At 40.7% G+C, this 13,096-nt stretch overlaps 1 protein-coding gene across 2 annotated transcripts in view; it reads right to left on the bottom strand.

The window, feature by feature from the left end:
- Positions 1-218: 218 nt before the first annotated feature.
- Positions 219-13,096, bottom strand: part of LOC108708151 (synaptotagmin-2) — a 69,280-nt gene continuing 56,402 nt past the window's right edge. For both annotated transcript variants that reach the window (XM_018246549.2, XM_018246551.2), the window contains exons 9-10: positions 3,345-3,478; positions 219-2,568 (exon numbers count right to left, since the gene is read on the bottom strand). In XM_018246549.2, the coding sequence (XP_018102038.1) occupies positions 2,362-2,568; positions 3,345-3,478 (341 nt within the window). In that variant the 3' untranslated portion in view covers positions 219-2,361. The remainder of the gene's footprint in view (positions 2,569-3,344; positions 3,479-13,096) is intronic.

Below are 13,096 nucleotides of genomic sequence, written 5' to 3'. Positions count from 1 at the left end.
GCTACAAATGTATTGTTATTGCTACTTTTTATTACACATCTTTCTATTCAGGCCCTCTCCTATTCATATTCCAGTCTCTTATTCAAATCACTGCATGGCTACTAGGATAATTTGGAAGCTAGCAACCAGATGGCTTAAATTGGAAACTGGAGAGCTGCTGAATAAAAAGCTAAATAACCACAAATAATAAAAAACAATTGTAAAATTGTCTCAGAATATCACTCTCTACACCATACTAAAAGTTATCTCAAAGGTGAACAACCCCTTAAACATGTTCACTTTTTCTCTAAAAAGTGTTAGGCTGTAGGCAGTTTTATGATTTTGCCAATCTATCCTTTTAATGATGTCAGCAGTTGAAATTTATACTATGAATTGCTAATAAATAAACAACATAAACAAATTCTGTATGCAAATGGGTTTCTTAGTACTTATGCATCAAAATGTCATAAAATTCACATTCTTAAGGCAGGGGAGTACCGTTGGGGTGGCCCTTTAAAAATCTTTGTCCAGGCGCCCTCAGCAATCCTATGCAAGGGGGCGGTTACGGGTGACCCTCAACCAGAGCATAATTGCCCCCCCACAGTATTAGTGGAGACTACCAAGGAAGCAGATCCCCTTCAAACCCCTTATACCCCAGGCCCTCCAATGCCCATGGGGTCTGCTTTCTCTGTAGTTACGCTGATATATGTAAGTAAAAATGCCTATGGGTATGCACACTTAAGTACAATTGCTCTGCTGTTGGAAACTAAAGTTGTTAGTTGGATGACATTTGACAAGACTAGGGACTTCAGATGTTTATAAATATGCATATACTTAATACTGTTATTAGAAAAGCAACATAAATAGGCCAAATCCTTGGCAAAATACTTGGCGGAAATAGAGAATAAAACTAAGGTTTTGTTCAGATACAACTGCATTTCATATTTTTTTCTGTGTCTGCTCAGCCCTTTACAGGGTTGAGTTTTATTCTTTAATGTGGAATGCAGTTGAATTGTACCTGTCACTTATATTGTAACTCACCAGATTTTTGAGAACTGCGAAATATGTTAATGTAACTAAACTTCTAAAACTCCAACTCAAATATTAAAACTGTCTGACCAGCTCTCTCACAGGCTCTGACATCATACACTATACATGACATAATATGTTTGAGAAATCTTGGGGCTCCCACATACTCAAATGCTCTGACCCCACCATGACCAGCCTGCAGGCCCTTTGAAAGTCTTCCAGGGCTCAGATATTGCCTTGTTTGCCTAGGAATGGAACAGCACAAGTGGCTCCTACTAACAGAAGAATGGAAGACAAATATTTTAAAGATTTGGACATCTAAAATCCCTCACTTGCATTTGAAGACCAATACACCAAGAATAGAGAAGTAACAAAAACAAGATATTCTAAAAAAATACATTCTTATAATACTATCTCCCAACACACGAGAATTTACACTATTTCTTATTTACTTTACAGATTAATGGAAGACAATTGATTTTGTACTTCTTATCATCAAAGATGCTAAGTTAAAGAGGTTTTCTAGTTGCAAGAAATAAGGATAACTGTCCCTACAATCAACAGTAATATAATAATTCATCAGGTTTGTGTGTCACGGCAATGATCCATGTCCCTTGATATTTGCCTACTCCAGCAATCTGCTGTAACAATTTGCTGATTCATAAAATTCTGGATACACCTACCAATGGATTTAAAAACTTCTGTTACAGAGCACTAGATAAACAACTAAAGATGCACTAAAACATTTCTAGAATAATGTCTTCTAGATAAAATATGCTTGTATGAAAATATCTAGATTTATATTATAGCATGATGAAAAACAAATATTTACATGCAGATATAGTTTTCAAATCAGATGTACATCAACCTTTCCTGTGTTCAACGTCAGTTTTCTTCCAGCAGTTCATTCTGCAAGAGATATTCCCAATATCTGGCTTTTTTGAATTAGGTAATAGGAAATATGTCAGTTCTTTGGAAGACCTCTGAAGCAGCCTAAATTTGACCTTTAGAACACAAAAAAAAATATTATATATATTCTAGAATAAACTCTTCAGGTTACATGTTTTGTAAAACCTTCCTACCACCAAAAGTCTTTGATTATCTTCAGGGACTTTGTTGCCATAAGGAAATATTCCAAACTGATAAATTATAACTGCCTCTTCCAGCCCAAAACACTGCTAAACCAAATAAAGGCCCAATCCCTTGCTGCTTTTTGTGTCTTCAATACAGCTTGATTGCAGCGTGGTGGTAAAAGCTGGGTGGGTAAATAGTAGGTGCTATTAGATTCTTAGTCTGCACAGCAGAGTGTGAGAGAAAGGAAGGGGAACTAAGAGGGGGGTGTGTGTTTGTTTCTTATTTCTTGGACCCCAATGCAATGTCCACTTCCTCCTCAGGTTTGAGAGGGTGCCATTGGGCAATTGGGCGCCGTGGATTTGCCAGCATGTCAGACCAGTGTCGGAGTTCGGTTCCAGTGGCATTGCATCCAACGAAGATTTTACCAATTGCTTCATTCTTACCCAGTTTGTCATAATCCAAAACAGTGATTACAACTTGCACTTTCTGCAGGTGGAAATAAAAGTGGGTTAATACAGAATGATTGTGTGTAGAGTTCTGGTAAGGAAGTGATATGGATTGGATAGTTTCAGGGCAGCAACCTAAACCCATTAACTACTGAGTCCTTAAAACAAATGTATATTACTGTACAGTATGGATCCAAATGTTACATGATAGCGAATATGAAAAAAAGTGAATTTCTAAAGATGGCCTTGCATAGTTATAGACATGTGAAACAAAAAAAGGATAACTTGTGCAAATGAAAGAGGAACATTAGAAGATAGTTAGAGCTCACTGTACGACGTCACCCATTCCGATTAGAAGAAAAGAGGTTCCGCCTAAATATTCGGAAGGGGTTTTTTACAGTGAGAGCTGTGAAGATGTGGAATTCTCTCCCTGAATCAGTTGTACAGGCTTAAGAAGGGGTTGGATGGCTTTTTAGCAAGTAAGGGAATACAGGGTTATGGGAAATAGCTCATAGTCCAAGTTGATCCAGGGACTAGTCCGATTGCCATTTTGGAGTCAGGAAGGAATTTTTCCCCCTCTAAGGCAAATTGGAGAGGCTTCAGATGGTTTTTTTTGCCTTCCTCTGGATCAACTGGCAGATAGGTAGTTAATAAAAAAAAAAAAAAAGGTTGAACTCGATGGACGTGTCTTTTTTCAACCTTACTTACTATGTTACTATGTTACTATGTTACCAATATTAGTAAAAAAATACCATGTGCACAATAATTCATGGTTAGACAAAATTTTGCTCAGAATGAATCGAAAGGTCAACACACCTGGATCTGCTCAAAGGGTATCTCAAAACTGAATGACTCATTGAAGTATGGATTTAGAGTCTTGCTTTTCACTGTTGTCTTCTTCTTTTTTAGTCTTTTTCCATTTTGCATCAAATAAATCTTTACGTAAGGGTCTTAAAAAGAAAAGGACAAAAAAAAAAAAGAAAAGTTGTGGTTGACATAATTTTATTATTTTTCCTAATGGGTATAGTATCCAGCATCCTTTGCTTTGTCCTCTTCTCATTATTACATAAATATATAATACTGTTAATCTAAGGCAACTGGCACAACTGTGGGTTATTTATCAAAGTCAGAATTTATCTCAATATTTTCTTCTACAAATGCTGATCAAATCCGCTCAGGTATTTTACGCTTATTTATTATTACATTTTCCCGAAAATTTGCTTTGCGGGAAAAAATCTGATTTTCATGATTTTTCTGGATTTTTTCATCAGATTTTCTCGAATTTCATGATTTTTTCGGAATTTTCACCCGAAATATGCAACCTCGACAGGTCTGAGATGCCGGACTTTTCCATCCTCAGGGTTTAATAAATTCCCAAAAAATCGAGATTTTTTAAAAGTTCGATTTTATTAAAAAAAACACAAATTTCTTGTGATTTTTGCATTCGGAGTTTAGTAAATAACCCCCTATGTGTTTTGTTTTTCCCCTGCATAGAAACACAAAAAGAGGAAGGACCAATTTTCTGTTATATAAATAAGCTGCTGTGTAGCCATGGGATCAGCTATTGAAAAGGCTCAGGTTACATAGCAGATAACAGATAAGCTCTATAGAGCTTATTTGTTATATGTTCTGTATCCTATGCTATATATATCTATATATACAATTCCCAAAGGTACATTCCGTTTACTATGAATATGCCCGGGTGCCCGCAATAGTAAAGTAGATATTTATGTGAGGAATAGCGACACTCACAGGACTTCTTTTATGCAAGCAAAATAAATCCTTTATTAGAACTCAATGTTTTGATCCGTTACTGGGATCTTCGTCAGGAAATACAGAACAAAAAAACAGACATCCCATAATCCCACAGAATTTAAACCCACAAATTTTTTTTGGCGCCAATTCCGTTGCTAGGCAACCATTGTTGTTATTAGTTCGTATAGAGCAGATTAGATACATGTTAACATGAGTCCTGGACACTCTGCCGGGATCTATAACACCTTAATATATGTGTGTGTGTGTGCGTGCGTTCGTGTGTGCGCGCGTGTTTTCTTGGAAAGTGTCTGTGACAGTCACATACCCAGTGGGCTCGAGCAGCTGTTGTGAAGCTAAACTTAGGGGTCATCACAAATTATCAAGCAGAAAATGATGTTGTTCTGTATTACAAGATAATGCTACAAGGGAGATTATTAAATTCTGAAGCTAGTTGCACTGGTTTCTGTGCTGCCATGTAGTAATATTTATTAATTAGTAATCAGCCTTATATTGTAACATTTTTATTCTATGTGTACTGAATATTTTGAGTCAGTACTTAAGTTCAATAACTGACAGCACAACAGAGCATGTGCAGTGAGTCAACAGAATTGATGGGGAGCTACCGGGGCATTTTCAGAGGCACAGATCTTCCCTGCTGTGGTTGCCTTGGGCTGGTACAGAAGCCCAAAACACAATGTACAACATTTCTAGCCTATTTCTTTAGTGTTTGCTCTTTAAGTGAGTGCTCTGTAAGTGGAGTTCCAAACACAGGAGTTTCAAACTAAAGAAGGTTCAAACTAGGTCAAAAGTTTATTCTAATCTTTTTAGATTTGTTTGTTGACCTGTAACTGGGATAATGAGTGCTTGAAAGATTGAAGGTCTGACCTAGTGCACAGTCTGCCATATGTATGCAGATCTGAAACAAGAGTTCCAAACAGCTTACCTCTGTTGGGGATGTGATCAAATTACAGCACTAGAGCAACAAATTGCAACACTGAAGTCGACTGACAATCTAGAAAAGGAGCCTCTTGCTCACTGAGCAGGACCTAGCTTGGTCAGATAATTTCTGGGGAACAGAACAGCAGTAGGAAGATGAGACAGGCTGCTCAGGGGTTTACACATTCCAACAGATTTGACAGATGTGTGAAGATAGGAGTGTGAACTCTAGATTGGCAGTTGTAGATGGGGCTGATCTCTCTAACAGCCGGGTGATCAGTTTCTCTAGTAGTGGTTTCAAGGTAGCTGGGACAAAACACAGCACAGCCTATCTATTTACCCAGTTTTTATTTCTACACTGAACTGTTCCTTTAATTTCAGGGGGGGGATCAGCTGGTTGATGAGAACAGAAAAAGATCTAAGATTCTGAACTGTTATTTTTCATCTGTCTACACAAATGAGGAACCAGTTAAAGGAGATTTTCTTTAAATCCCAATTCTAGTAATGATGCATGGTTCACACATGAGGAAATTCAAAAGAGACTAGAACATGTTAAGATAAACAAATGTCCGGGACAGGATGGTATTCATCCCAGGGTACTTAGCAAGCTTAGCTCTGTGATTGCCAAACCTTTTTACTTAATCTTTCAGGATTCATTGAGGTCTGGCATGGTGCAGAGATGCTGGCAAATTGCTAAATGTGGTTCCACTATAAAAAAGGGATCACGTTCTCAGCCTCAAAACTATAGGCCAGTTAGTCTGACATCAGTGATATCAAAGCTTTTCAAAGGGTTATTAAGGGATAAAATATGGACTTCATTGCAAATCATAATATTATGAGTTTTAGGCATAACAGATCTTGCCAGACTAATTTAATTTCTTTTTATGAGAAGGTGAGCAGGGACCTCAATTCTTCACAGAAGGTCACTGGTTAAATTAAGGAATGTTGGCCTGGAAAATAGCATTTGTACCTGGATAGAGAACTGGCTAAAATATAGATTACAAAGAGTGCTGGTAAATGGAACATTTTCTTATTGGACCAGTGTTGATAGTGGAGTACTTGGTCCTTTCCTTTTCAACTTGTTTATTAAAGGAGAAATCAACCTGTGCGAAAAAAACCCTACCCCCCCACCCTAGGTACCCCTCCCCCCAGGCTAACTACCCCCTCAGGGAGATGCCCCATACTCCATACTTACCCCATTGGTGCAGATTCTTCCAGCGAAGTTCCATGCGTCCATCTTCCGGCTCCTCTGTAAGCTGACTGAGAGATCGGCAATTTCCGTGTAATTCTGCGCATGCGTAGTTGTCGCAAACCAGCAAACTGCTCCAACTACGCATGCGCAGAAATACCGATCTCTCAGTCATCTTACAGAGGAGCCGGAAGATGGACGCATGGAACTTCGCTGGAAGAATCTGTGCCGAGGGGTAAGTATGGAGTATGGGGCATGTCCCGGGGGATATAGTTAGCCTGGGGGAAGGAGGGAGGGAGGCATAACCTGGGGTGGAGGGGTAGGGTTTTTTTTCTCCACAGGTTGATTTCTCCTTTAATGAACTGGAGGAGGGCATTAGAAGTACTTTTTCTATTGTTGCTGATGATACAAAATTGTGCAGAACTATAGGTTCTATGTAGGATGCTGCAACTTTGCAGAATGATTTGACTAAATTGGAAAACTGGGCAGCAAACTGGAAAATGAGGTTGATGTTGATAAATTCAACGTTATGCACTTTGGCAAAAATAATTTAAATGCAAGTTATACACTAAATGGCAGTGTGTTGGAAGTTTCCTTAACTGAGAAGGATCTAGGGGTTTTTGTACATAACAAGTTGTCTAATTTCAGGCAATGTCATGCTGTGGCCACTAAAGCAAATAAAGCTCTGTCTTGCATAAAAAGGGCATAAACTCAAGGGATGAAAACATAATTTTGCCTCTTTATAGGTCCTTGGTAAGGCCTCACATGGAGTATCAGTGCAGATCTTGACTGCTATCCTTAAGGGGATATAAATGAGCTGGAGATGCTTTCTTTGACAAGCATAATATAATAGCCAAGGATATTGTAATACTAAAATCTATAGTTAGTGTTGAAATGGGTATATTATCAATTTAACCGGATTTAACTCTGTAACTATGTGCCCCTTTCTGTAAAAGCATAATTAAAGTAACCAGCAATATTTCAGACCAGGGTTTCCCTACCTGTGTATGTACTCAACCCAACTAGATTTAATCTGAAGGATAATGTATAGCAATGAAGATAACAATATAGGATGTAATATGTAATATAATAGGTAACCTACATACCCCCAACACAAACCAAACTGCATATACTACATAATTTCTCAAGAGTATGTTGCTATTAATAGGACAGTTGGACATAACCCCCCCCCCACCCCTCGTTAACAGATAGCAGGAATGTCCATTAATACATTGCTTTCCAAAAAATATTACATAATGCTGTTAAGGACTTAACATATTTCTCTAATGTAAACTAGCGGTACATCAGAGTAGACTATACCATAACTTCACATTGCCTTCTGGAGACACCCTTGTGTGTAAATTCATTCTATATGTTGGGGGGAGCAGTAAAGTCTGGTGCCTAGGGTCAGGACCTCCATCAGAAATCGCAGGGCCCCATATGACAAAATTTCCTGGGCCCCCTGGGCTGCACCCACCGCAAGCCCCACCTACAGGTCCGCCCTCCCCATCCCCACAGGTCCGCCCCCCACCACACAGTAAAAAAAAAAAATATATTGGTGGCTAGGGTTCCCACATGTTAATAAAAAAATAAAAAGATATTGGTGGTTGGGGCGCCCCATAAAAAAAAACTTTTGTGGCCAGGGCCCCCCATTAAAAAATATTGGTGGCTAGGACCCCACATTATGAGAAAATTGGTGGCCAGGGCCCCTGAAACGTCCATTCCTTCCCGAAGTCAGCAGCACTCAGAAAGATGGGGGGCTCGGCTAATCAAGTAAGTGTGGTGTGGCAGGGCCCCCCTTACCCTCAGGGCCCCCTACAACTCTCCCCCCTGTCTCCCCCTGATGGCTGCCCTGCCTAGGGTAGCCTAAATACTGCCCTGATGTAATCCTCAATTTTAAGCCATAAAAAGCTTTGAGAACACATCAAAAATGGACAATCCAGTACAGTATGTGTACCCTTTAATATTCAAGTTGTGGATTTCTCTCCCTGAAGTGGTTGAAAACATAAAAACAGTACACGCCCCTTTAATATTCAGAAAGGGTTTTTACTATGAGAGCTGTGAAGTTGTGGAATACTCTTCTTGATGTGGTTGTATTGGCAGATACATTAGATAGATTCAAGTAGGGGCTGGATTACTTTTTAGCAAGCTAGAAAATACAACCTGCCTCTAGATCAGCGTTGTTCAACTGGTGGCCGGTGGCCGGTGGCCGGGGGCCGACCCCCCCCGACCCCCCCCCTTGTCTGGCCTCCACATGAAAGTCTACCTGCTGTGACTGCTTTTGTAAGCTTTAAAAGGTATTCTGCTGTGGGGGGTGCTTCCTTTTTTAAATTGAACATTAAATTCAAATTATTTCTTTAATTACAGCATTCAAAACTGTTGTAAACTCATTTTAAAATCTCAGCTGTCAATCAAATATTGCATGCCCGTCCTCTATGCCTTAGGCATATAACCAGTATAACCAGTGCATGGGGATGGACATTAAACCCCCAGCTCTGGTGCACAAACAAGATTTTGAGATTATGCAAGGCTTGCCTTAATAGCAGTGTCACCAAAGTTGCTCCTGTCTACTAGGTATAATTATGAATTCCCAGAGCAAAGGAAACAAGATTCAAAGTTTATTTTGCTTGACTAATGTGATAAAATAGGATTTGGAATTTTAATATGAAATTTTTTTTTCACATATGAGTGATATCCCTGCAGTGAGCACCAACCATGTGCTTTTTCGGTGTGCTATCACAATTAATGTGGACATGGTTTTTGTGATAACATGGGTGTGCCTTAAGGTGGGTGTGGCTTAAAAAAGGGATTTGTATTACCTCTAAATCCCTTTCGTGTCCTGTCAAGGCAGCACAGGGACAGATGGGTTAATGCATACTTCCCTTCAGGAGGCAGGATGGCTTCAAAGAAGTGAAATAGTGATGGTCTGTCCCTCAGATCCTCCTCTTCCCTGCATTAGCCCCTTCCCTATTAGTTCCATTTAGCATAGCTGTAGAAATTTGTTAGCAGTATATATATACAATTTTTTTTTGGGTGGGGCTCCCTGTGCTGCCTTGACAGGACACCGAGAAAGGGATTTATCGGTGAGTAATACAAATCCCTTTTTCTCCGGGAGTCCTTAGGGAGCACAGGGACAGATGGGTTAGTCCCAAAGCAGATATAAGAAGAGTGGGCAGTAGAATAGAAGAGAGAAAGACTTCATCAGTAAAACAGAGATTAGTCACTAAGTTGCTCTAACATGGCAGTGACTGCCAGTTTAAAACTTTTACCGAAGAACTGTCTGAAGAACTTTGGACCGAATGCCGCGTCTGTAGATAAAAAAACATTGAACTTTTAGAGCTATGTGAAAGTGTGAACTGAAGATCATGTGGCCGCTTTGCAGAGCTGTCCTGCTGATGCATCGCTAGATAAGACCAGGACGTGCTAAGTGCTCATGTGGAATGAGCTGTGACTTTGAAAGGAGCTGTCTGTCCTGTAATTTGGTACGCCTTGGTGATTGCGAGTTTGATCCACCTGGCGATGGCGTATAGAGAGATGGCGTATCCATAGAGAACAAATAGTGCATCAATTTTCCTAAATTCTTTAGTTCTGTGTATGTAGAATTTTAGTTCTCGAGCCACATCTAAGGTGTGAAGAATGTGTTCTGCCTCTGTCGTAGGTTTAGGACATAGTGAGATACTATCTCCTGGTTTATGTGGAAGGCTGAATTGACTTTAGGTAGAAAAGTTGGCACAGTACGTAGAACCACCTTGTCTTGGTGGAATATGCAAAAAGGTGGTTTATGACTCAACGCCCCCAGTCCTGATACCCTTCGGACTGAGGCAATAGCTACTAAAAAGACTACCTTCCATGTTAGCAGCTGTAGGCTGGTAGTGGCCAGTGGTTCGAATGGCTTTGTTTGTAGTACCTTGAGCATGAGGTTTAGGTCCCATGGCAGTATGGGCTGGCAAAATGGTGGATTGATATGAGATGCAGCGTGTAAAAAAGTCTTGTTGAAATGCCAAAGGAGTTTGGAAGAACAGTGACAGTGCTGAGACCTGTACCTTGAAGGAATTGATTCCTAACCCTTTGTCTAGACTAGAGCTTCTTGTAGAAATTCAAGTAGAATGGGTATCCAGCAGGTGGTGTGAGAGAATGAATGGCTATAGCGCCAAAAACGGTAGTAAGATGAGGCCGTCGTTGTCTTGCGAGCTTGCAAAAGAGTTTTTGTCACTCTGTCTGAAAATCCCTTACGCTTCAAGATGGCACTCTCAAGAGCCATGCCGTGAGTTATTTTAGGTTGGGATGCCTGTATTGGTCCTGGAGAAGAACGTCCTCTCTTAGAGTTAGATGCCATGGTTGCGTGAGGTTGCGTGAGGTCTGAGAACCAGGCCCTTCTGGGCCAATACGGTGTGATCACTATGGCCGTGGTGTTGAACAGACGCAGTCTGCGTAGAATTGGATGATTCATGGGAATTGGTGGAAAAATGTACACTTTGTCGAACGTCCATGGTGTTACCTTTGCATCTTACTCGAATGCCTGATGGTTCCGGTACCTGGAGCAGCATCTGGGTATCTGGTGATTGAAGCATGACGCCATCAAATCTATTTGTGGGTTTCCCCATCGAGCAGTGATCTGGCAAAAGACATATTTTTTGGACATAAACCCCCCCCCCCCCCCGTATGGCGTATCCATAGAGAACAAATAGTGCATCAGTTTTCCTAAATTCTTTAGTTTTGTGTATGTAGATTTTAAGTGCTAGAGCCACATCTAAGGTGTGAAGAATGCGTTCTGCCTCTGTCGTAGGTTTAGGACATAGTGAGATACTATATCCTGGTTTATGTGGAAGGCTGAATTTACTTTAGGTAGAAAAGTTGGCACAGTATGTAGAACCACCTTGTCTTGGTGGAATATGCAAAAAGGTGGTTTATGATACACTTTGTCGAACGTCCATGGTGTTACCATTGCATCTAACTCGAATGCCTGATGGTCCCGGTACCTGGAGCAGCATCTGGGTATCTGGTGATTGAAGCGTGACGCCATCAAATCTATTTGTGGGTTTCCCCATCGAGCAGTGATCTGGCAAAAGACTTCCGGATTGAAGGACCATTCCCCTGGATCTAGGAAATGACGACTGAGGAGATCTGCCTCCCAGTTGAGTTGGCCGGGTATGTAGATGGCTGACAGAATACACGTATGGGTTTCGAGCCATCTTAGTACCATCTGTACTTCCTGCCACGCTGCCACACTTCACGTGCCCATTGATGATTTATATAGGCAACTGCTGTGGCACTGTCCGATTGTATTTTTATTGGCCGGTGCCTGAGCAGGTGAGTCCAGTGTGATAGGGTCAGATAGACTGCCCTGATTTCGAGGACATTGATGTGTAGTTTTGTCTCTGGCAGTGTCCATTCGCCTTGGACTTTGTGATGACCGTAAACTCCGCCCCAGCCTATGAGGCTGGTGTCCGTGGTAACGAGGGACCAGTGTTTGATCGAGCAAACTCTCTCTTATTTGAGTTTTTGTGTTTGGAGCGTTGTGTCGGGCTTTGAGGTTGTATATGTATATTGTAGGCTTGCAGGGTTTTTTGGCAGCGTTAAGGAATACCTTCAGTAATAGTTATTGGCAGCGCTACGGCATGCCTTGACCATCAGAAGGGTGTAAGACAGCGCTGAAGCATGTCTACACCTTTCCCCTGCTACATAGTGTGGTATCCTCTGGCCAACATTGCAGCGCTCAAGCATACATTTTTTTTGTTTTTTTTGTTAAGCCGAGATGGAGATGAAAAGCCCGCTGAGCCACTTGAAAGTCCCTTGAAGTCTAATCAATGAAATAAAAAAGTAATGTGGTAATAAAATCGTTTTGGAGAGCCGAGCTCTCCCATATCCTACCTCCTGGGAGCAGGATGGCAAAAAACTAATAGGGGAGGGGCTAATGCAAGGAAGAGGAGGATCTGAGGGACAGGCCATCACTATTTCATTTTTTGAAGCCATCCTGCCTCCTGAAGGGAAGTATGCACTAACCCATCTGTCCCTGTGCTGCCTAAGGACTCCCGGAGAAACAGGGATTGGCCATAACTGGCTTCCATTATCGGTCCTCAAGAAGGTCAAAACAATTTCAGCCTTCTGTACCACAAAAGTTGGACAGCACTGCTTTAGATCAACTAACGCACGCGGATACTGTTTTATCAACCATCTAAAAAACCTCAAACTAGGAAAGTACTAACATTCAGATTGGGATTCAGCTGAATCCCACAACTTTTTTGCAGGATTCAAATCTGGCCAAATTATAATGGTTCAGATTTGGTTAGGGGGAACCCTTAAAATCATATAACTTTGCTTTGGACAACTGAACTGCAAATGTTTGTTCACAAATGAAAAAAATATTTTATTCATCTTGGAATATGTAAAGTATCTTTCAGATTCAGCTCAGTATGCAGCCTAATCTTTGTGGAGGATTTGGTAATTGGAGAATCCAGAAATTTGGGATTCTTTGCATCACTACCTCAAACTCTAGAGACATGTAGAGAAGATGGAAATATCCACTTATGGTATTAAAGGAACAGTAACACCAAAAAAAAGTGTTTTAAAGTAATTAAAATATAATGTACTGTGCCCCACAGTGGTAAAACTGGTATGTTTGCTTCAGGAAACACTACTATAGTTCATATAAACAAGATGCCATGTAGTCATGGGGGGCAGCCATTCA

Source organism: Xenopus laevis, chromosome 2L (genome assembly GCF_017654675.1).
Source record: "Xenopus laevis strain J_2021 chromosome 2L, Xenopus_laevis_v10.1, whole genome shotgun sequence".
Classification (NCBI taxonomy): domain Eukaryota; kingdom Metazoa; phylum Chordata; class Amphibia; order Anura; family Pipidae; genus Xenopus; species Xenopus laevis.
This window is presented reverse-complemented; position numbering and strand designations above follow the sequence as displayed.